A 24,919-nucleotide genomic window follows, 5' to 3' on the forward strand; every position below is an offset into this window, starting at 1 on the left:
AGCTTATTGACTCGAGTATAAACCAGGCATGCCATGTCCCCTCATCCCTGTCCTGGTATGCATGACTCCCCCCGTCCCTGTCCTGGTACGCATGGTTCCCCCGTTCATGTAATTGTTTGCATGCCTCCCTGTCCCTGTCCTGGTATGCATGCCTCCCCTGTCCTGGTATGCATGCCTCACCCGTCCCTGTATGCATGCCTCACCTGTCCCTGTATGCATGGCTCCTTATCCCCTATCCTTGTTTGCATGTTTCCTATCGAAAAAAACAAACATCCTACTCACCTACCTTCACACCCTGGGTGCTGGCACTGCATCTAGTTCCGGTCGCCGGCACCTGCAGCTCTTCCTACCAAGCGATCACGTGGCCCCGCTCATTAAGGTAATGAATATGTGCTCCACGCCTATGGGAGTGGAGAGCAGTGCATATTCATTATCTTAATGAGCGGGGCCACATCATCCTGCAGCAGGAAGAGCTACAGGCACCGGAACGAATGAGATGCAGTGCCAGCACACAGGGCGTGCAGGTAGGCGAGTATGATGTGTTCTGGGAGCCGGCGGCTGCAGCTGGCACTGTGGATTATTACAGCAGCTGCACAGGATTTAGCCACAGCCGCCAGCCCCTGCCTCTGTGACCCGCTGCTCCGCCGCTCCCCCTCACCCGCCAGCTTTCTGGACAATGATTAATGTATAAGCCGAGGGGGGCGTTTTCAGCACAAAAAAATGTACACGAGTATATACAGTATCTTGCAGTGTAAATAGGCTGCCAATCACAAAATGGATGAGCAACATGCATGTTCATAGGATGAATTGATCCTTTGTAGAGAAAAAGATCATCATTCTTAGTGGTAATCAACCTGGGCAAACATAACTCTCACTGCTGAGAATATAGCACCCTATGTACAATGAGCGATCCAGTACAGATCGCTCAGTGTGCATTGTTTACCTTGGTCTTCCTTTGTAAACAGGCATAACGACTGAGGTTTACTGATCACCTTAAAGGCCCCATCACACATAGCGATCTCGCTAGCGAGATCGCTGATTTTGTGACGCCACAGCAATCTCGCCAGCAAGATCGCTGTGTGTGACGGGGATCAGTGACCGCCCCCCCCCCCCGCCGGATATTGCTGATCATGCTTGATCGGCCTGGCCATTTTTTGATCGCTGGTCTCCCGCTGGCCAGCACGCATCACTGCGTGTGGCAGCGAGAGACTAGCGATCAGTGACGCTGGACGCTTGTTTCTAATGTAAACATTGGGTATCCAGGAGCCGCAGCTCTTGGATACCCGCTGTTTACCTTGGAAACCAGCGTGTACACCGGTTTCCAAGGTAAACAGCGGGTATCCAAGAGCCGCGGCTCCTGGATACCCGATGTTTACATTAGAAACCAGCTTGCTCGCTGGTCCTGATCGCTGGAGGGGCTGTCTATGTGACAGCTCACCAGCGATCAGCCTAACGATGTCCCAGCGATCCCATCCATGTCGGATCGTTGGTGGGATCGCTGGAACATCGTTATGTGTAATGGGGCTTTTAGTATCATGCCACTGGTTGGTCTTTCACATCTTCATCTTTACAAAATGAGGAGGTAAAAGTGAAACTTGGTCAAAGTGTGAAATGACAATACCAATCCAGCAATGGGTCTCAGTTATAGTTAAAACACCACAAATATAAAAAGAAAATTAAAAAGAAGGCAGTTTGTTTAAATTGCTGTCAGCAATTAGGTATTTGAGGAAGAAATTAGACTGATTTCAAAACATGTTGTCCACAATAAAGTACAACCTCAGTTTTATCAGCTGGCTTCCAGTTTCTCTTTGCAGACAGCTGCCTACACAATCTGTCTTCTTTTTCTTTTTTACTTCTGTGATACATTCTCTGGAACCGGCGTTTCTAGCTCATAGGAAGGAGCAGCAGCCAGCCCTTTTTTTATTTACGTGCTTTGCCAGGGCCGGACTGGCCATCTGGCAAATCTGGCAAATGCCAGAAGGGCCTGTTTGGTCGTGGGCTGCCTTGTCTGCTACGTTGTTAACAGAATCGGTGTTCTCAAGACACCCATACTGTTAAAATTTGTGACAGCGCACAAAGTCGCTGACTCCGTCACTTACCTCAGCAGGTCACGGGAATCATTCGATATATTGGTCTTGTAGTAAATCTTGCTTTCCTCCATCAAGGGTAATATTAGAAATATATTCCATCTAGTGCTTGGGGATGGGGACAACATGGGCTTGTGTGATTTCAAATGCCAGGGCTGAATTTCAGTCCCAGTCCGCACCTGGCGCTTTCCACAGAGTTGTGCCTGGTTCCAGCACAGCTTTCAAAGGTGAGCACTGTTTGGGTCGATCTTTCTATGTACACCGAATACGGTAATACACTATATTGCACCCCTTTTGCTTTTCAGTTATAGTTAAGAAATCCAGAACTGCTTGTTACAGCCAACCTCCAACATTTTTTTTTAAAAGATAACTTTAGAATCAACCTTTCAGCTTATAAACTCTTTTACAGTGGTCTATCTGTTGCAATCGGCACATTTGGGGGAATGAAAATAATGCAGTCTCACCAGTAATCTGGGGGATGCCGATGTTACAGGCTGATAGCTGTTAGCACTCCAAGGTCAAGAATTAAAGGGCTTCACCAGAAATAACAATAAATGCATAAATAATATAAGATTTAATAAAATGATAAAATACCTTTCATTAGCAAATCACACTTGCTTTGTCTAAGGAGAAATACCAGGCACATAAATTATTAAAGCATTGTGAAGGCTTTGAGAAATGAAGAAAGTTGATAATCTATTTGCTGTTAAAACTCTGCTCTGCTCCTGAGCTGTCAAATGTGATCATGTAACCTCCAGCACCTTGCCTCCTGATATAGTCTGTTCAAAGCACACAGTAACAGATTTCCTGTCTGTGCTTTGAACAGAATATACCTGTCAAGCAGGCACCGTGCCGCATGCAGCAGGCAGGACTCACAGCAACCACACAATGTGGTCTGAACAGTAATGTCAAGTTGAGTGTTGACACTGATCTTGGAGTAGCAGAGAATGTGTGCAGGGACGGAGGAGAACAGAAACCACTGTATGAATGCACGTTACACAGATCTATACAGCCGATCTATCAGGCATATTACTCATTACTCCCCTACAAACTCTGCTTTCAGTATGAGCAACTGTCTTATTATTCTTCATTGCCACATCCAGGATTGTGTAGTCAAACCACCAACTCCGACTCCTCAATTTCTTTGACTTCCAACTCTAACTCTGACGCCCCAGCATGACCTCACTACTGAGCATGTACATAAAGTGCAGCAGATTCATCTCAGCTTAAAGCCCAGATCCTTAGATCACGAACAGAACATACTTTTATAGGACATTTCATAACTTTCCCAAATTCTTATGAAACATTTACAGCACATCCTGAATTGTACTGCTGTACCCAATTTATTATATATTTTAGCAGACCGACTCCAACTGCAACTCTACCAAAATGGACACCGACACCGACTCCACTTTCACAGCCCTGGTCACATCTATTATGTGTTGTTTTGTTGTAAGATAAGATAGCCGTTGAAGGTTTTAATTCTGTTGAATAATCATGTTTATATCATACTCAACTGTAACGCATAAACAGCATATACCGTAATATATATTTATCAGGGGTACCAGCAATGCAACAAAAGTGAAACTGCAGGTGATTAATCTATCTTGAGACTGTGTAGGAAGAACTGATAAAGGAAAACAAAGGTAACATGGGAGGCTTGTGCGCTCATTACAAGGACGCTTGTATCATTTTGTTTCTTGCTTAGAGTATTAATAAGATAGGTGCTTGTGAGCATGTGCAGTAGGAAGCTCTGCTGCTGTGACCTGAAGATAGCTTGGCAGTATACAGTATATGCTGTCTCCAAATAACAGCAGCCGCTCAGCATTCAATAAGAAAGTAGTGTGAGTAGCCTCTTTTTAGCCTCAGCACCACAGGTATTTCCAGTATTAGCTAACACCCAATGGAAGCACATCTTCTTACACGTGAAGCGGTGATTCCTACTGCACATGCTCACAAACACCTGTCATATTAACATGCCAGAACAGGATCCTTTCAGTGTAACAAGACAACAGTCATTTTCATTTACTATAGTGATTACCTCCCTAGACAAAATTGATTTACAATTACATTTTTAATTTATTATTTTCTATTTCCAGAAAGCGCCACTTAAGGCAGCGTGGCTATTCTAAAAGTGCAGAGACTAGTGTCCATTTTTGGACCACCCAGAAAAGCAGAGAAAGGGGGGCACCATGGTTTTATAACTGCAATATCATTAACAAGTATTTCTGAGCCCTATGTATCCTCCCTGCACTTTAGTAATCACATCTTTGTTGATAGATTCCCTTTGCAGATAAAAACAGATATATTAAAGGTTTCTTTTATGCTTTATGATAAAAGAAATATAAAAATGGCAGGATATGTGCATTACATTTGTTTATTACTTTCACTATTACCTCCTGAAGTAATTACATTTTGGTTCTGACACTATATACAACAGGACGTCACTTTAGAAACTGACAACCAGCTGTACAGTAAGGCTACATTCACAGGTCTGTTCAAGCGTTACTAGCCGAAAGCACCATCCTGATTTATTTCTCAGGTGCCATCATAGTTCCTTCTGTTTTATCCCATTCGTTTTTTTATCACTGAAGCAGGGCGACTGCCTAAACTTTTTTTTTTGTTTAAATACATTTTTATTAACAAATTTTAAACTACTGTATATACTTGTGTATAAGCCGACCCGTGTATAAGCCAACCCCCCTAATTTTGCCACAAAAAACTGTGAAAACGTATTGACTCGCGTATAAGCCTATGGTGGAAAATGCAGCAGCTACTGGTAAATTTAAAAAATAAAAATAGATACAAAAAAAAGTAAAATTAATTGAGACATCAGTAGGTTAAATGTTTTTGAATATCCATATTGAATCAGGAGCCACATATAATGCTCCATACAGTTCATGATGGCCCCATAAGATGCTCCATACAAAATACGCCCCATATGCTGCTCCATAAAGGTTATGGCCCCATAAGATATTCCACAGATTATGCCCTATATGCTGTCCCATAAGATGCTCCATAGATTATGCCCCATAAAATGCTCCATAGATTATACCCCCATAAGATGCTTCATAGATTATGCCCCATAAAATGCCCTATAGATTATGCCCCACAATATGCTCCATAGTTTATGCCCCATATGCTGCGCCATAGATTATGCCCCCATATGCTGCCTCATAAAATGCTCCAGATTATGCCCCATAAGATGCTCCATAGATTATTTCCCCATAAGATGCTCCATAGATTATGCCCCCATAAGATGCTCCATACATTATGCCCCCATATGATGCTGCTGTAAATTAAAAGAAAAATGACATCCTCACCTCTCGCCGCTGGGGGCCAGCACTGGCGATATTCACCTGTCCCCGGTCCATCGCTGCGTGTTGCTGTCTTCCGGGTCCCTCTGTCAGTGACTGTTCAGGCAGAGGGCGCGGCGCGCACTAACTATATCACCGCGGAGGAGGGGGACGCGGAGGACAGAGCAGCGCGCAGCGATGAAGCGGGGACAGGTGAATATAGCATATACTTACCCCCTCCTGGCGCCATCTCTGCAGCCCCGCTTCTCCTGGTCTCAGGCTCCTTCCTTCAGCAATCACGTGGTACCGCTCATTAAAGTCATGAATATGCGCATATTCATGACTTTAAAGAGCGTTCCCAAGTGACCGCTGAAGGAAGTAGCCTAACACCGTGGGAGAAGCAGGGGGCTGCAGAGACCGCGCCGGAGGGGTCAGTATGATCTGACACCCCCGCTCCCCCTCCCCTGCCGACCCCTGGTATATGACTCGCGTATAAGCCAAGAGGGGGACTTTCAGCCCCCCAAAAATAGGCTGAAAATCTCAGCTTATACACAAGAATATACGGTATTTACAAAAATTAGACATTAGGGTAACTCAAGGATTAGTATTAATGTACAAATCTTGATATCCTTGAGGATATTGGGGAAGGAAAAGTAAAGAAAAGAGAAGGGAAGGAAGAAAAGGAGGGACAAAGGAAAAAGGTAAAAAAAATCTTAAAGAAAAAAAAGAAGATACTGTTGTTATGTTGTTTCAGCACTGTGAAAATGACAGAACACAGAAAAAAAGCTAGACTAGTAGGTTGTCAGCCCGAAAATTTTTCCAAAAAGTTAAGCCATGGTTTCCAATTAAATAATTATTTTTCCCAAGTGTTATTAGCAATTGCTAAAATATTCTCGTAATAATTATGTAATGACGTCTTCTCTATTATATCTTGAAGTGTAGGAATGGTAGCTCTTTCCCAATTTAAAGCTATAGCGTTTTTAGCCACTGAGAAAATGTGTATTAGTATAAATCTATATTCTGAGTGGATATGCTCTATTTCTAGAGAAACCAAAATTAATTGCAGGGTAATTATAATGTTGTTACCAGTAACTTTTTTTTTATTAAAGTGGAAATGTCACTCCAAAAACTCTGGATTTTAGAGCAATACCAGAAAATATGGATCAAGTTTCTTTTATTTCCACATACTCTCCAGCAAAGATAAGATTCATAAAGGCTTTAACCAATCTATAGGGGGTTAACTACCACCTAAAAAAAACATTAAAAAATGTTTCATTGAGAGAGGCACAAAGGAAAGTGACTTTATCGATGACTTAGACTTTGTTTTATGCAAATCGCACAAAGACACAATTGACCATAACCTTAAAGGGGTTGTCCGGGCTTTTCACATAATCTCAGTGCGTATCTGGGCTGCAGAATAGTGACAGTAAGTAATTTACCTTCTGTCACCAGTTTGCAGGGTTTTCTAGATATCACTCTCTTGCTTCTGAGCAGAACCTCCAAGGGGGGGGTGTTCTGGCATTGAAATGAGAACTGGTCGTTTCCTCCTACTCTACTAAAAACCTGCCCTCTATAGCAACAACCCCACCCTCCATAGCAACAGGCCCTCCACGTCCACATGAACAAGCCCTCCTCACACAGTAACAAATCCTCCCCCTCTAGCAGCCTCATTGCAGAGAGCAGAACCACCCAGTTGCTCCTCCCCCAGACACACAGCAAGAGAGTGATATCTAGAATTGTCACCATTCTGCAGCCCAGATATGTACTGAGATTATGTGAAAAGCCCGACAACCCCTTTAAAAATCTTACTCGGACTGTTCAAGACGATCTGAAAAATTTTTCAAAAGTTTAATTTCCCTAGTTGGGTAAGCTTGCCATTTTTAAAATGCTGTGTTCTCCCTAAAATACTGTATATTTTAAGGGCAATGTCTTTGCCCTTCTCATTGAAACATGTTAAATAATGAAGACACAGTTGTGGTCCACTTTATTGTCACCCATGATTGTTTATTATAAAAAGCAAGTGTCTAGAAATATGCAGTTATGCATCCGCTTAGTATCATTAGAATATTTTAACAGCATGTCCACATAAATTCAACTGAAAAGTTGACTTGTCAACATACAAGCAATCCTAAAAAAAGAGGAAGAAAAGTAGAATATGGCATGGGCATTAATAAAGGCACTTTTCCCTAATACTTGGTTGCACAACTTTTCACAACAATGACAGCCTACCAAAGTCATCTGTGAGTTTTTTGTACCTGTCTGCTGATGTTACTTACACTGCAATTTTCTCAAGCTCTTGAATGTTTTCCCATTCGCAGATTTCAGCTCTCTCCAATGATTTTCTACTGACTTGAGCTCAAGACTCATTGCTGGTCAATCCAAAACAGTTCCCTTTCTGTACTTTTGGATTTGTGTTTGGAGTCATTATCCTGCTGTATGACCCATTTTATTTGACTCATACCTCGTTCCCTTATACTAAGTAGAACATGTTGCTCTGCTGTGAAAATCCTCTGATTTCAAAGTTCCTGTAAAACATTCAAGGCCTCTAGTTTCAAAGGCAGAACCCCAACATAATGGTTTGTCCACTATGTTTCACTGTGGGTATAGTACACTTTTCTTTATAGGCTTTATTTCATGACCTACATAGCGTTGGTAAGTATTGCCAAAAAGCTCTAGTTTTGTTTCATTTGACAATAGGACATTTTCCCAAAAGAAAAGTTTTGATGTCTTTGCAACTTTTAGCAAAGTTCAGTTACTCTTTCTTTAAAGGGAATCTGCCAGCAGGTTTTTCCCACCTAATCTGAGAGCACCATAATATACGTACAGAGACTGTGATTACAGCAATGTATGATGTACTTGGCTGCTCACTATCATTTTATAAAAATCACAGTTCTATCAGCAGGGAATTATCACTAGGGGACTAGTAAACCTGCTGCCATGTAGTCCTCCACATTCTTGAGCTCTGTATATCCCAGCCCCACCACTGGCAGCATTCTGCCTATGCACAGTATACACATAGAGCGGCCAATCACTGGCATGGATGGGGTTATTCAGAGCTCAGAATTCAGAGAACTGGTAGATCTTCCGCAGATAAAACAGTGATTTTATCAAAGCAACATCAAGAAATACATGAGTGATACATTGCTAGAATCAAGGTCTCAGCTTCTACATCATGATGCTCTCAGATGGAGTATTAAAACGTAGTGACAGCTTCTCTTTTACATCCAACTCTTTTAGTATTCAGGCGTGTCTGCAACACTGAGCACAACTGTATAAGGCCTGCTCTTCTGTGATATCTTGTCTTCAAAATCTCAACTGTGAAAGCAGCAACATTTTGTAGATTTTTGTCTGTGTCCATTTTGGTGGAGTCGGTACAAAATGGACTGACTCCAACTCTAAAAATATGTAATAAATTGGGTACAGTAATGTTTTCATAAGAATTTGGGAAAGTTATATACATGTACAGTAGAGAGGCAGTGCTGTGGAGTCGGAGCACTGTTTACTCTTATTAACTGTGTGCCAGTAGAGTCTTGGTAGATGATGAGTCCGGGTAGATGACAAACCCAGGATGCTCAGACATATCTCAAGCATTCTCAGATGTGGTAAATCACTTCCAGTTCTAATACGGAAACATCAATCAATATGCACAACAATATACTTACAACTAGCATTGTATGAGATCTTGGCAAAAATGTTCAATCATACCACACATATGGTAGGAACTGTAGCAAAAACAGATGTTGCCTCGCTGCCACATTCTGTAGTTACAGATTGTTTAACTGTTACAATGTGGAAAACTTGAAATGCAGATTGAAGTTTCTCCTGGACAGAATCCATGAAAAACTTACACGCTGGATAATATGACTTTTGGTTGTCTCGGCATTCTCACTTTGACTGCTATTTAAAAAAAAATAGAAATAACCATCCAACATAGGTAGCAGTGTCCATATTTTGCTTTGGTTTGTCTCAGCCATACAAAATTGTATGCATTTTTTTCTGAAAATGTTGAGCTATTTTGTATATAATATAATTTTCTAATAAACATAACTCAAATTCAGATTATGCAAAAAGGATCAGTTAAAATGTATAGACAATTAATCAGCAGCACTGTCTTACAAAACGTAAATCAGTCTCATCTGCCCCCAAGTTTTTAGGTCATATTCACTTGTAGATTTTCTCATGAGGACTTCCCTGTAATAAAAATCTACTGAAGCAGTTTTGGTGTGCTTCTTTTACACACATTTTTTTGTACATATTCCTGCTTCTAATTCAATCAGTGGCCAGAATAGTAACTTTTTCAGACAGAAATGCTTTGAGAATTGACGTGTTTTTCCTATGCTGAAAAACACATGGAAAGAGACAGCACTACGTGGACTACAGACATATTTTCCCATTGGAATTGGAAGCTTATACAGAGAGTATTTGTTGCTACTTTGATTGGATTTTTAGCTAAATTTGCTCCAAAATTCTTGTTAAATAATTCAGTCTAAACATACCCTTACACAAGGCTTTTAACCCTAACTAACAAATAGTGATGAATCAACAAATAAAACGTAGTAGCTAAGGTTTGGTAAGAAGGTTTCTAATGTTTACCGATATCTTGGCACGTTTGGCTTTTTCCAGAAGTAAAGCACAAAGTACTTTTACAAACTTTTGTAAAAACTATGAAAATATTATTGCATGAAAAATGCTGACAAATTGTGATACTGCCTCTAGTTTCTTAACAAAATGCTTAGAGCTGTTACACAAGAGAAAATATCAACAGGTCTGTATGTAAACCAAAAGGGCACAACTTTTGGTATAATGTCTAATACATATTTGTTTTGAGAGGAAATTCTCTTAAAGGGAATCTGTCGGCAGCATTTCACATCCCAAACTGTTTATATGAGCAGGTAGCTCTTTTAAAGACAATTCCAGCGACACCTTTCCATAGCCAGTTCTTTCCTCTGTTACTAAGAAATCCGCACTAGACATGATATGCAAATGAGGCTGTACAACTATGGTAGATCTGAAGCCTCTGTCACTCCAGCTCTATTCCCCACCCAGAGCCGCCACCTCCTCCTGATTGACAGATGGCTCCTTTGTCTGAAGTCACACAACACAACATAAAGGCTGTTAGTTAAGCAGGAGGGAGTATGGCTGGGTGGTAAATAGAGTTATAGTAAAGGCCCTTTTACATTTAGCGATGCACCAGCGATCCAACGAGCGATCCGACCCGGTCAGGATCGCTGGTGCATCGCTAAATGATCGCTAGTGAGCTTTCACACAGAAAGATCTCACAGCGATGCAGCAGCGACGCAGCACACGATACTCACCTTTCACACACAGCGATCCTGACGTCCTCCCGCCCGCCTCCACACGTCGCTCGTCGTCACAGCAGGAAGCCCCAGCAGGAAGCTGATGATGAGAAATGGAGCCGGACATTCTCGCGCGATCAGCGATGGACAGCGGGGGAGCCGGTCGTTGGTAAGTATCACACATAGCGATATCGCTAGCAATATCGCTATAACGTCACAAAACCGGTGACGTTTTAGCGATATTGCTAGCGATATTGCTTAGTGTAAAACCCCCTTAACAGAGGCGTCAGATCTACAATAGCTCTTCAGCCTTATTTGAATATCAATTCAAAAGCGGATTTCTCATTAATATAGGAAGGGACTCGCCATGTATAGATATTCCAAGACTTGTCTTTGAAAGAGCTGCATGCATAGATAAATAGTTTGGGGGTAGATATCCTCCTGGCAGATTCCCTTTAAATAAAATGTGCCATTCAATTGTCTTTCAATTACTAAATAATGCGGCAAGGTGGATAGCAATATAGCATTGCAGTGCTTGGGTCCTGAGCTCAAATTCCACCAAGGACAACATCTGCAAGGAATCTGCATGTGTGACATATAGCTTTACTCCGGTTTCCGCCCACATTCCAAGAACATGCAAGAAATGGAATTTAGCTTGTGAGCCCCAATGTGGGCAGTGATGATGATGTATGTAATCACGGTGGAATATGATGGCGCTATAGAAGCAAGTAACATAAAACACATAAACTGTACTGGAATTTTCATATTTATACTTACCGTCAAATGTCATTTAAAACTGCAGGGCACAAATGAAACACATTGCACTATCTTCAGAAAAACAGTCTTAGGCCTCTTTCACACTTCAGTTTTTTGCATCAGTTATAATCCGCCAAAAAGGCGGACAAGCGGATCCGTTTTCAACTGATGTGAACGGATGTCACAGGATCCGTTTTCAGATGGATCCTGAAAATGAAGAAATTTAAAGGAATCGCTGGAGAGAGAGAGAGAGAGAGAGAGAATTTTTTTTTTTTTTTGTCCGGCACCCAGAAAGAATTTCGGGTTAAATGGGTGTCTGGAGGATCCGCCAGAGAAAAAAACGTTACAAGCTCCGTTTTGAAATCTTTGAGGATGGTGACGGACAGCAACTTTTGGCGGATCCTCACAAAAAACGGATGCAACGGACAGCAATCCGTCACAATCCGCCATTAATGCAAGTCAATGGGAAAAAAACGGATCCTCAAAAAAAAATTGAGGATCCGTTTTTTTTCGAAACCTGGCGGATTGTGACTGATTGTAAAAAACGGAAGTGTGAAAGAGGCCTTATACTCAAATGATGCTAAAGATGATCAACCCCTAAGCATGAATATATATGGTGAATGGTGTCGGACATATATCATGTTGGTTATCTTGTGTTCTTTATGACTGATTTACTGTATATGCTCAATTCGCATCAGGATTAGGCAAGTCAGTGGTCTCTGTAATGGTGTCTGAAACTAGGTATCTACAATATGCCCTAAAAGTGATGTTTGGAGGAGCATCCAAAAAGTTCTTTTATGTATATTTTACAGATGCCCCAACAGAAACGTAGCAAATAATAATAGTAAAATAGATGGAAGTTAATGAATAGTATCATTTTTTAGCATTACAGTAGGCATCGGACACACTTCCTAATAGCATTTTCCATTTGCGCACTATTCATACATAGATGCAATGTGTAAGTGAATGAACATATTCGGTAGACATGTGAATAAGAACTGACAATTGAATGAATGAAAAGCATATTTCAATGGGAACTAGCTGAAGTTCAGTACAGATTTCTTACTTGTAACAAACAACAATATTCATGTGCTATGGTTTAAAATAATACGACAGTGGTTTATTTTGTAGGTTAATCCAGGTTGTATGCAACACTGCTTTATTCTTATTAACCCTTTATATTTTTTTTATATTAGTGCGCAATTATGGAGCTTTTAATAGCTGAATTGTTACTCTTCAGTACAGTAACCTGTTGAAAGAAATCCCTACCCTACCACAACCTTGTTACATACAGTATATAAAAATATCCCTAGGTAAAAAAAAAAACGATTGTTACGCATTTCTACTGATCATAAAAGAAATACTGTCAAAATAAAATTGTTGCACTTTAACCATTTCTGGAATTATTGTTTTATTTTGCTGGACTAAGACATTAACCCACATCTATCAAAACTGATATCATATCGCAGGTACAGCTAGGCTAATACCACTACAAGTGATCTATTATGTTACAACGTAAATGACTGCCATTGTCTTTTACAGGGTCTCTGTAGAGTAGATATGAGGCTTTTTTCTCATTTTTATAGCCATGTCTAATTTCTGTCCAAGTAGTAAGCCATACCTACTTTTCACTCTGGCTTCAATTGTTCTACATTCTGACTAGTGAGGAGCAAACGTGCTGGGATAATGTCATGCCGGCGCCGCCTGTCAGGCCGGAGCCGGCGCCGCCTGTCATGCCGGGTCCCGCTTCCCCTGCTACTGCTCCCAGACCCTTCCCCCGGCTCCCCGCTCCTGCCGCTGCGCGGCGCCCTCAGTCTCCCGTCCTGCAGCCCGGGGGATCCAGCATGATGGTTCTCCTTCCTGTCCTGCTCTTGCTCCAGGCATGCGCCTTAGGCCGCGGGCTCTTCTCTCCCCTTAACCCCTTCTGCACCATCCCTGTGGAGCGATCTCCAATCAAGCTCCAGCACAGGGTATATCAGGCAGCTCCTCCCTCATGGAGGCGCCTGATTATCGTGTGCCTTCCTGTATGGTACTCTGGCCCCGTCCTGTCGCTCCTGATTCCGGTCACTCCTGACTACTGTCATTCCTACTCCGGTCACTTCTGACTCCAGTTACTCCTGACTCTACTCGCCCCTGACTCCGGTTGCTCCTGACTCCGGTCGCTCATGACACTTTGCCTTGTTGTCTCATCCTCTCTAGAGCCACCCCTCTTGGTATCAGCTGTCGCGGTATTCGACTCCTTCGCGCCTGCTGCGAACGGTCCCTGTATAGGGGTCGGCACCACCTGGCCAGCTCGGTCCAGGGACCTCAGTACCGCGACACAGAGGGTCCACTCTTGCTACACCTTACAGATAAGGTGTTATCCGAGTATACTCATGTGCTAACCAAATGACTTTGGTGTGTTCGGAACATATTGAGACCCCTTTAAATTTTTCACTCTTTGTTTCATTGCAGCCATTTGGTAAATTCAAAAAAGTTCATTTTTTCTCATTTATCTACACTTTGCACCCCATCTTGACTGAAAAACCCCCAGAAATGTAGAAATTTTTGCAAATTTGTTAAAAAAGAAAACTGAACTATCAAATGGTCATAAGCTTTAAGACCCTTTGCTCAGACACTCATATGTAAGTCACATGCTGTTGATTTCCTTGTGATCCTCCTTGAGATGGTTCTACTACTTCATTAGAGTCCAGCTATGTTTAATTAAACTGATAGTAGAAACAAAATAAGAGAGAGGAGGGGGCGTGCCTGGTGTGATACCCGGTGGTCAAGTGAAGGAGGTTAAGAAAAAAGTAGACTAACCTACTGTTGTTATGCTGCCGGCAACCACGTTTGCAGAGCCTGCTGTGCTTATCGCACACCATTCGCCATCCCGGCTTCCGGGTTCAGAGGATAGCCGGTCACGTGGAGCGTCATGTGATGCTGATGTCACCACAGGTCCTCCGTCTTTCAGGTCTTGCAGGATGGTTGAAAGTCTGCTGGGTCTGTGCTGCACCAAGCCGTTCACCCAGAAGGGTGTAAAATGTAAGGACGGAGAAGTATGGCTGATTGGAGTGCTCAGACCAAGACAGACACTTGCTTTAGATGGAAAAGAAACTCCTTTACTTGGTCATTATGTCCTCACCTGCTGAGGACATAATGACCAAGTAAAGAAGTTTCTTTTCCATCTAAACAATTGTCTTGGTCTGAGCGCCCTAATCAGCCATACTTCTCCTTCCTTGGACTTGATTTGGAAAGGCACACACCTGTCTATATAAGACCTCACAGCTCACAGTGCATGTCAGACCAAATGAGTATCATGAGGTCAAAGGAACTGGCCAAGGAGCTCAGAAAACAGTATTGTGGCAAGGCACAGATCTGGCCAAGGTTACAAAAGAATTTATGCAGTACTTCCTAATCCTTAAATGGAAGAGGTTTGGGACCATCAGAACTCTCCTTAGTCCTGGCTGTCCAGCCAAACTGAGCAATCGTGGGCGAAGAGCCTTGGTGAGACAGGTAAAGTAGAACCCCAAGACCAATGTGGCTGAGCTCCACAGATGCAGTAGGGAGAAGGGAGAATGTTCCACAAAGTCAACTATCACTGCAGCCCTCCACCAGTTGGGCCTTTATGGCTGAGTGGCCCGACGGAAGCCTCTCCTCATTGCAAGACATATGAAAGCCTGCATAGAGTTTGCTAAAAAAACACATGAAGGACTCCCAGACTATGAGAAATAAGATTCTCTGGTCTGATGAGACGAAAATAGAACATTTTGGTGATAATTCTAAGTGGTACGTGTGGAGAAAACCAAGCACTGCTCATCACCTTGCCCAATACAATCCCAATAGTGAAACTTGTAGTTTCACAATAGTGGCAGCTTCATCCTATGGGGGTGTGGGGGTGTTTTTCATCTGCAGGGTCAGGACGACTGGTTGCAATTGAAGGAAACATGAATGCGGCCTAGTACAGAGTTATCCTGGTTGAAAACCTCTTCCAGAGTCCTCTGGACTCCAGACTTGGCCGAAAGTTCACCTTACAAAAACACAATGACCCTAAGCACACAGCTAAAATCACAAAGGAGTGACTTCAGAACAACACTTTGACCATTCTTGACTGGTCCAGCCAGAGCCCTAACCCAAACCCAATTGAGCATATCTGGAGAGACCTGAAAATGGCTGTCCACCAATGTTCACCATCCAACCTGACGGAACTGGAGAGGATTTGCAAGGAAGAATGGCAGAGGATTCCCAAATCCAGGTGTGAAAAACTTGTTGCATCATTCCCAGGAAGACTCATGATGTACTAGCTCAAACAGGACTCCTTTCCAGAAAATGCATGTTTTTTCCGCGTATTTCTGCACGTTTTTGCCGTGATTTTTTTCTGCACGTCCCCAGACACATAGAAAAAAGCCAGACATGCGGAATTTACCACGAAATTAATGATCATGCTGCGTTTTTTACCACAAAGAGGTTTTTTTCACGGTAAAATACGCAGCAATATGAACAAAAAGTGCAAAATGCATTAAAATGAATGTGAATCTTCTTTTAAGCGTTTTTTGAGCGGATTTTTTGGTAAATCCGCGGGAAAACCTAAAAAAAAACCGCTGTGTGTGAACACAGCCTTAATGTCAGAATGTAGGTAAACCATGATAACGCCATATAGCTATCCATTGCCTATGTGAACAATCAATCATACTGGCTCAGCGGTATTTCTGGTACCCAGGGTCTCTGTCACAGTCACCCATAGAAATGAAGTGACAACACCTGCCAGAAATTATCAACATTATAACGGGGGAAGGCAAATTTATTGCAGCCGAGTTCTTTGATTGGATCTGACAAATTAAAAAAATAAAAAGATAAGCAAACAAGTCCGTAATGAGGTTTTGCAACCGTAAAATAGGTTTTGCGACTAATCCTATCCATCATATAAACTAGAGTATATAAATGTTATTATGTCAGTTTGTAATGGGGACCAGGGGGGTAGTCGTGGCTGAGGGTGACAATACTGGCACACCCAGGCCCGCCGTCACATAAATACATTGTCCCTTTGGTTGTGCATTTGATGGTTCACTTACTTGCACATCAGAGTCCTCTCCAGTCTGTTCGGGATTTCCTCTCCCAAATACCATGCAAAGACAGGCAGAGTCCAGATCCAGTTTTAAACAAAGAACTTTACTCAGTTCTTGTCTCAGCTTGTCCAGATTAGTCACAGGTACAACACAGGATCCTTCACACAGCATAACCTTTCCTTTCCCTGTGCTGTCCAATACGCCTCCAGGAATATCGCAGGGTCGTATTGTTGCCTTCGGTACCGCAGCACTCTGTCTAATCCTCTTCTGGAGATCCCTGTCCGTTTCGCCCAGGACATTTGGGATCGATTCCACGTAACTAGCTGTCACCATGTTGATGCTGCCCTGTAGTCCCCCACTTCTTGTGTGACCATTAGCTTCTAGGCCCTGGACGAGCTGAGCTATTATGCTTTAACATTGCGTGGCACAACTGCCTTGTCGGGGCTCCAAGGCCCTACTCACTAAATTCAGGAAGCTCACTACCTTACTCACACAGCTGGCCCCTCCTAATTTAACTAGTTCCTATCTTATTCTCATTACTATCCTACAATGCCCTCTTCAAGTGGGCTAATCCAAATACTACACTTTCCCTATCTATACAGTATATTACACAGCATAACAATATTACAACACACACATATATCAGCATTGTAAGACACTAAATATACCAGCTTCTCAGGGACGTATACAGGCAAAGGGGGGGGAGTGGAGCATAAACTAGTCCTTGTACACCCCTTACAAGTTTACTTAGGAAACAATGTATCATAGTTGTATAAATATTATATTTATGCTTTAGTATACTTTATGGAGTATAGAAGATTATTCAATATCAAGCATAAAGTCCAGCTAAATTGGCATCAGATATCAATATGCAACACATGCACATTTTGCTGGTTCGCAGCAAAGCTCTGAATAAAAAAAATTCTACTACGTCTCAACCTATAGGCTATAGACAATTCATGTTAGCAGGAAACAAAATCCAGAGTAAATAAACATTCACACTGAATATAAATGACAAAAAACAAAAGACTATATACAAAACACTAAGGTAAAGTTACAATCAATGACGCCCTACATTTTCCACAACATAAAACTAAGTAGTAGTGTCCAATAGATTGTTTGACAGACACTCTTTTCTACAGTAATGCATTATACAAGTTATAATTAGGATTGTCAGCTACATTCACCATCATTATCCAATGTTTACTTTGGCAAAAACGATGCTCCCGTCAAACATGAGAAATGTGATTACGTTATGACTGTTTTGACTCTTTGGAACACAAAACGATATTTCTTTCATTACAGGAATTCTAGATTCCAGTCTAGGAGCAGTTTTTCGATCCAAATGAAGAAAGAAGGGGAAGGCGCCATTAAGCAGTCAACAGTTCCATATAGACCATTTGAAATAATAACCCGAAAGTGACCGATTGAAATGGCAAAATATTAAAGTCTTATGTGCTACACCAAAGCACTGTGTCAATTATGTACAACTTTCATCTATCAAGCAAAAGCAACTAAAAAACAGACTTCATATCACCGATTAATAAATAAGTAATATCTGCATGCCTGCCAACAGTAGTTGCTGAAATGTACTTTACTTTGCTGGCAACATTAATGAGGCATTTTTCAGGAATTTTTGGACAGTGTTGTAAAGCATTTAGGTGGATCTAAGCCACAGTAGTAAACTTCTTTTGTCTGGTATTATTTGATAAGCATTTTAATGAACTCTATCAGAAGCGATGAAACAAAGGAAACAATGCTCACATTTGCAATTCAATAACAAAGTTGATGGAAACAATTTTAGTTCAGTTATGTGTTTGATGTGTTTCCATCTAAGAAATCTGAAATATAATTGGTGGCTAATGTATAATTGGTGGCTCTCAAGCGTAGTTTGACCTGGGGATCTACAGAATGTGAAGCCTTCCAGTCTTGGCCAAACAAAATAATTGCAATGGCCCCCACCTGCCTCACTTTGGTAACATGCTAAAAAAGTCCATTTCCAGAAATCAAAAACAGAATTCTTGAAGTCGAGTCAGCAGATCCTGTTAACGGAAGATAACACTCCCTCCAGAGAAGAAAAACTAGAGCACTCAAAAAGTTAAAGGGGTTGTAGATTATTAGGAAAACATCTTTCTTCCAAAAACAGTACTTTGCATTTGGTATTGCTGCACAGCTCTATTCATTTCAAAGGGGTTGCCATGCTATAACCCATGGGCAGATCTGGCACTGTTTGTGGAAGAAAGCAGCCATGTTCCCCTGCTCTAATACAAACCCTTGTGGTTTTTGACTATCCTAATCTGCTGCATACACTAGGGGGTGGTAAATTCAAATACTGGAGGCAGCCAAGGCTACAGCATGTGCATGCGCAAAGCTCCCTTATATAAATGCAGTGATTGGTTTAAAAGTTTATATAGTGGTACATTGGCATGTAAAAGTTTGGGCACCCCTGGTGAAAATTACTGTTATTGTGAAGAATTAAGCACGTTGAAGATGAAACGATCGCTTAAAGACTTAAAGCTAAAGAAGAAAAATTTCTTTTGTATTTGAGACAAAAAAATATATTGTAATTGTTTGCAGTTTAAAAAAATCATAAAAAGGAAAATGAGCCAATGCAAAAATCGGGCACCCTTGGAGATTTGTGTGCTCAGATAACTTTAACTAAGGTTTTAGACCTTAAATAGCCTTTAGGGTTATGGATTGTTAACTATCATCGTTAGGAAAGGCCAGGTGATGCAAATTACCCAGCTCTATAAAAACCCAGTCTCCTCTAACCCTGTGCTAAAAAACAGCAGTCATAGGTTCTTCTAAACAGTTGCCTAGCACTCTGAAAGTGAAAATGGTGGAAGCTCACAAGGCAGAAAGTTATAATAACCTAGCAAGGTGTTTTCTAGTTGCTCTTTCCACAGTTTAAAGTGTAATTAAAAAGTAGCAGTTAACAGGAACAGTGGAGGTCAAGATAAGGTGTGGAAGACCAAGAAAGTTTCAGTCAGAGCGACTCATAGGATTCCTGTAGAGGCTAATCAGAACCTCCGCTTGACTGCAAAAGACCTTCAGAAAGACTTAGCAGACTCTGAGTCGTGGTACATTTTTCTATTATTCAGAGACACCTGGTCTTCATGGAACAGTCATCAGAAGAAAACCTCTCCTGAGTCTTCACCATAAAATTCAGCTTCAGAAGTATGCAAAAGAACGTTTAAACAAGTCTGATGCGTTATGGAAACAAGTCCTGTGGACCGATGAGTTCATAGTAGAACTCTTTGGTCACCATGATCATGTGTGTAGAAAAAAGGGCATAGAGTTTCATGAAAAGAACATCTCATCAACCATTAAAGGGAATCTGTCACCCCTTTTTTCGAATATGAGCTGCCGGCACCGCCATAAGGAGCTTATCTACAGCATTCTGTAATGCTGTAGATAAGCCCGCGATGTAACCTGAAAGATAAGAAAAAAAGAGTTAGATTATACTCACCCCAGCGTTCAGTCAGGTCCGATGGGTGTCGCCGTCCGGTCAGGCGCCTCCCATCTTCATACAATGCCGTCCTCTTCTTTCTTTCCTGTCGTGGCTCCTGTGCAGGCGCACTGCTCTGCCCTGTTGAGGGCAGAGCAGAGTACTGCAGTGCGCAGGCTCCTGGAGAGGTCCGGCGCCTGCGCACTGCAGTATTCTTTTCTGCCCTCAACAAGGCAGAGCAGTGTGTCTGCGCCGGAGCCACAACAGGAATGAAAGAAGAGGACGGCATCATATGAAGATGGGAGGCGCCGGACTGCAACACCCATAGGACCAAGACCGGACCCCGCCCCTCCGGTGAGTATAATCTAACTCCTTTTTCTTTTCTTTCAGTTTACATCGGGGGCTTATCTACAGCATTACAGAATGCTGTAGCTAAGCCCCTGATGTCAGTGCCAGCAGCTCATATTCGAAAAAAGGGGTGACAGATGGCGGATCAATCATGATCTGGGGTTGTGTTGCAGCCAGTGGCACAGGGAACATTTCATGGGTAGAGGGAAGAATGAATTCAATGAAAGTTCAACAAATTCTTGATGCAAACATAACTGTAAAAAAAAAGATGAAGTTGAAAAGAGGATGGCTTCCACAAATGAATAGTGATCCTAAACACACATCAAAATCCACAATAAACTACCTGAAGAGGCTCAAGTTGAAGGGTTCACAATGGCCCTCACAGTCCACTGATCTGAATATCATTGAAAATATGTGGCTAGATCTCAAAATAGCAATGCATGCAGGAATCTTACAGAACTGGAAGAATTTTCCAAGGAAGAATGTATGAAAATCCCTCAAGCAAGACATTAAAGAGCCTTTTCTGGCTACAAAAAGCGTTTACAGTCTGTGATACTTGCAAAAGGTGGTGCTACTAGGTACTAACCATGCAGGGCACCCAAACTTTTGCATTGGTTCATTTTCCTTTTTTATCATTTTTAAAATGTAAAAAATTACAATATATATATTTTTTCCTGAAATACATAGGAAATGTGTCATCTTTAAAATTAGCCATTTTAGAGATCATTTAATCTTCAACTTACTTAACTGGTTCACAAGAACAGAAACTTTGAAAGGGAGTAGCCAAACTTTTCCATGCCACTGTATGTGAAGGGTAAATTCCACCCATGAAAACATCACTTTTTTGGTACTCTTATTTTTAGGGGGCCCTCTGCTATCATTATTGCATACCTTTGATAACATTTTGACTTGGCCCTGTAATTCCTACCAAAACTTAACAGTGGTTTGATGAATATGGATTACATTGTAAAGAAAAGTTGAACCTCGTTTTTTTTTGGCATTAAATCTTGAATCTACTTAATCCAATCTGAAACAGTTCCATTAATTGCTGACAATCCTGTTTTTCATCCTTCAGAAATCTATTTACTTATAGGCAAATTGCCTCTTAAAAGAGAAAGAGGGCTTGAACTCTATAGCGTGACTGTCATGATCCATGCAGGATCAGGACTGATAAAAAGCACAGGTAACCTTTTTTTTTTCTGAAGCTGTGCTTAAGTTTGGTTTTTGCCCCCAGTGGCCATTAGGATTATTGCACTGTGGTGTCATTTGTTCTAAGTTTGCCCCCGGTGGTGGTGAGCATCATTGCACTCTGGTTTCTTTAGTTAAGTGCACATGATTATAATGCAGGTGTGATTGCTCTGGCTCTGCTATAAAAGAGTCACAGGTGTTGCAATCAGTGTTGGTGATAGTGTTCATTTCAACCATCCTTGGTGGAGGAAGGAGCTGGAGAGCGTTCCTTGCAGCACTGTCTTAGCCCTGGTGTGGAAGGAGTCATAGGGAACGTTAGGAGCGTTAGGGACACTGACTCAGGGGAGTGCAGAAGGTCTCCACGTCCCCTTTCCCTATTGCAGGGCCCACCGTTGTAACTGTTTCCCCTTTCCCCGTGTCTTGTTGTTTTAGTTACCGGCCTGCGGGCCGTGTCACACAGGACAGTATCACGTGCCGCGTCTTGTTGTTTTAGTTACCGGCCTGCGGGTCGCGTCACACAGGACGGATCATCATGACAGTCACATGTTGGAAGCAGCGATCCTACAAGTCAAAATCAACCCTTTAACGAGTCTTGCAATATGACTTAGGATATTTACTTATATTCTCACAATTTTCACAATTCTAAGCGTTCTCATTACTTATGTGGAGCAGTCATAAAATCCTAGACCTACCTTGATAACAGTCTTAAAACTTAGCTCCTCGTGAAAACAGATCAAGTGTGTTTGGTAAGATTAATCCCATAAGAAGATATTCATGTGCAAAGGATTTGTTGCAGACATTTCTGAAACTGAAAATTCACACCATACATATGAATGGGTTTTTATTCTGCAGCAAGCACATAAGGGGGGTGGTCATTTATAACCCTCTCTCAATGCCACGAAAATAGTGTCCCAAATTAGGAAAATTTGGCTCAAGTGGTATTTTGAGTAAAATTTTGTGACTTTTTGCACAAAGTTGCTCTGTTTTGCGCGTGTAACAACTTTAAGGCTACTTTCAGACGAGCGTTCGGAGGCGCAGCGCCGCCACTAAGCTCCGCCCCCGGCCGCGCCTCCTCCGGTCAGCTCCTCCTATGATCGCATGACGCTGCATGCGATTAGAGTACCCTATATTTAGCGTTGTGTACACTGGCCGTGCGCTGGTATGATTTTGCCGGCGCTTGCGCCCTTTTGGCGCTGCGCTGAAAGAACAAAAACGCACTCTGTTGCATTTTTGTGCGCTCGGTACAGCGCCAAAAGGGCGCAAGTGCCGGCAAAATCATACCAGCGCACGGTGTTATGATGAGTCACCGAAGGAGGAAAAAACAAAATACCAGCTAAGTCCAGAAAAACCAGAGAGGTTGGCAGCTATCGGATTGCAGACCCCTGAACCTATCCACAACAACTAGCAGTAGCCGTGGGGGGTTCATCAAAATGAGCCAACCGACTGATAGGAAAAACAGGCCCTGAAGTCGCTAGGCTTCAAAAGACTATATCAGCACTCAGGTATATTCTGAAGACAGAGCAAAATATCAACAGATCAGAGACAAAAATGGAGTTCAGCTCACCCCCGGCCGGGGATGGCAGAACTCCCAAAAAACAAGGCAAAACAAAAACAAAACTGAAGAGTACAAAGAAGAGCAGAAAAACTTAGCTTTGAGATGCAGGTATCAGACTGGTCTTCAAGAATCCAGCAGGAAAATCACCAGCCAGGAAGAAGGGCGTCGGCAGCCTTATATCCAGTCCTCAATTCCAGCCACCCAGTCAACATCTAGCTGCCCAGGTGTTTGGTAATCAGCCTCACTTCCTTCCTTCACCAGAGGAGGGAGTTCATCAGACCTCAATGCTGAAGGGAAAAATTAACTCACAACAGCACGGCCAGTGTACCCAACGCTAAATATAGGGTACGCTGATTGCATGCAGCGTCATGCGATCGTAGGAGGAGCTGACCGGAGGAGACGTGGCCGGGGGCGGAGCATAGCGGTGACCCTGCGCTGTGCCTCCGAACGCTAGTCTGAAAGTAGCCTAACAGGTGAGGAACGCTTGTTTTTTTATATAACATTTCCTGTTTTTGGCAACTTTCATAAAACTGTAGTCAACACCTTTTAGTGTAATGATCAAATTGCTCCCATCATGATGATGAACATTTAATATCTTACCTTTGAAAGCAGTAGTTTTGTAGTTGTGTTCTATTGCAGAAATAACATCTTTCCAAAAATCATACTTCTTCTGCCCATCAGTCTGTATATATATATAAAAAACATATAAATATTTGTGTAATCTTGTTAAACTTACTACATAAATTACCCCAAAATATATCCTTTCTGATTGTTGGTGAAGGGGGGCAACAGCGTGGGCAACAAGTCTGAAACTCCAGGGTCACGCAGGGTTACAAAACAGACATTTTAATAGTTATATGTTAAAATTTCATGTTACCATTTCCAAAACTGCTTTAGTAATGTGTGCAACTGCAGATTGGATGCAAAAAATAACCCAAGGACACTTGGTAACATGATGGCCTAGTAAATAGATATTCATTGCTTGATTGATAAAAATAGCCTAGGGGTTCTCCAATTTCTAAAAAACCCTGTCTCCTGGCTGTTGTTTGTTCTAAAAACTAAACAAACTGATCTTTACTCACCCTCCCCAGGTCCAGTACTGAGTCTCTGCTGCTGATTTCGGCAGCAGCTGTTGTCTGCAACACTGACATGTACTCCGCGGCTCTAAGTGGCTCATACTGTCAGCTCGGGCAGAGCCCAGAACTTATTGACTGCTGAAAAGTCAACGTGGCATCAGCACCACCAATGATGACTAACACTGAGACAAGCAGAAGTGACTCAGAGCTTGACCAGAGGAGGGCGAGGAAAAGTTTGTTTGTTTTTTAACAATAAACTGCAGCCAGTAGACAAGAGTTTTCAAAAAACAGAAAAACCCTTAATGACATCTCTGCAAGGTATTCCAGCTTTGTAAGGCTTCACTTCAATGGAGTCACGAAGATGGCATTTCAGATTCATATTTATGGTAAGTTTTATGCACTTTCAATTGCCTCACTGCAGATGCAGTTAGTTTGTATCTTATTGTAATTTGTAAAAAGCGTTCCCAATGATGCATACCACTGTGTATTAATTATCCTTGAAATTTAACTAGGTGGCATCATCTATTGTTTAAACCCATTTTTTAATCACTTTCTAGTAACACCTACAAGTCCAACAAGAGAAAATCAAATGGAAAACTCATTTAACAAATATAAAAACAAAAATGATCAGTTAAAGAGGTTGTCTGGCAGAACAGGAAAGTTTTATCCCTGAAAAAATGGAGCGGCAGTGCACATAGTCAATGTCTGTTCTATTCATTCCAAGAGCTGTTTGCCAAGGAAGAATTGGCAAGAATTTCAGTCTCTCGATGTACAAAACTGAGACATACCCCAAGCGACTTGCAGCTGTAATCGCAGCAAAAGG

General features: G+C 42.0%; 1 protein-coding gene across 1 annotated transcript in view; it reads right to left on the bottom strand.

The window, feature by feature from the left end:
* Positions 1–24,919, bottom strand: part of NT5DC1 (5'-nucleotidase domain containing 1) — a 430,483-nt gene that overhangs the window by 348,327 nt on the left and 57,237 nt on the right. The window contains exon 6 of the mRNA XM_073575978.1: positions 23,621–23,702. Coding sequence (XP_073432079.1) covers positions 23,621–23,702 — 82 coding nt within the window. The remainder of the gene's footprint in view (positions 1–23,620; positions 23,703–24,919) is intronic.

The sequence above is a fragment of the Dendrobates tinctorius genome, unplaced genomic scaffold, assembly GCF_039654945.1.
Source record: "Dendrobates tinctorius isolate UK_male_01 unplaced genomic scaffold, ASM3965494v1 ptg000046l, whole genome shotgun sequence".
Classification (NCBI taxonomy): domain Eukaryota; kingdom Metazoa; phylum Chordata; class Amphibia; order Anura; family Dendrobatidae; genus Dendrobates; species Dendrobates tinctorius.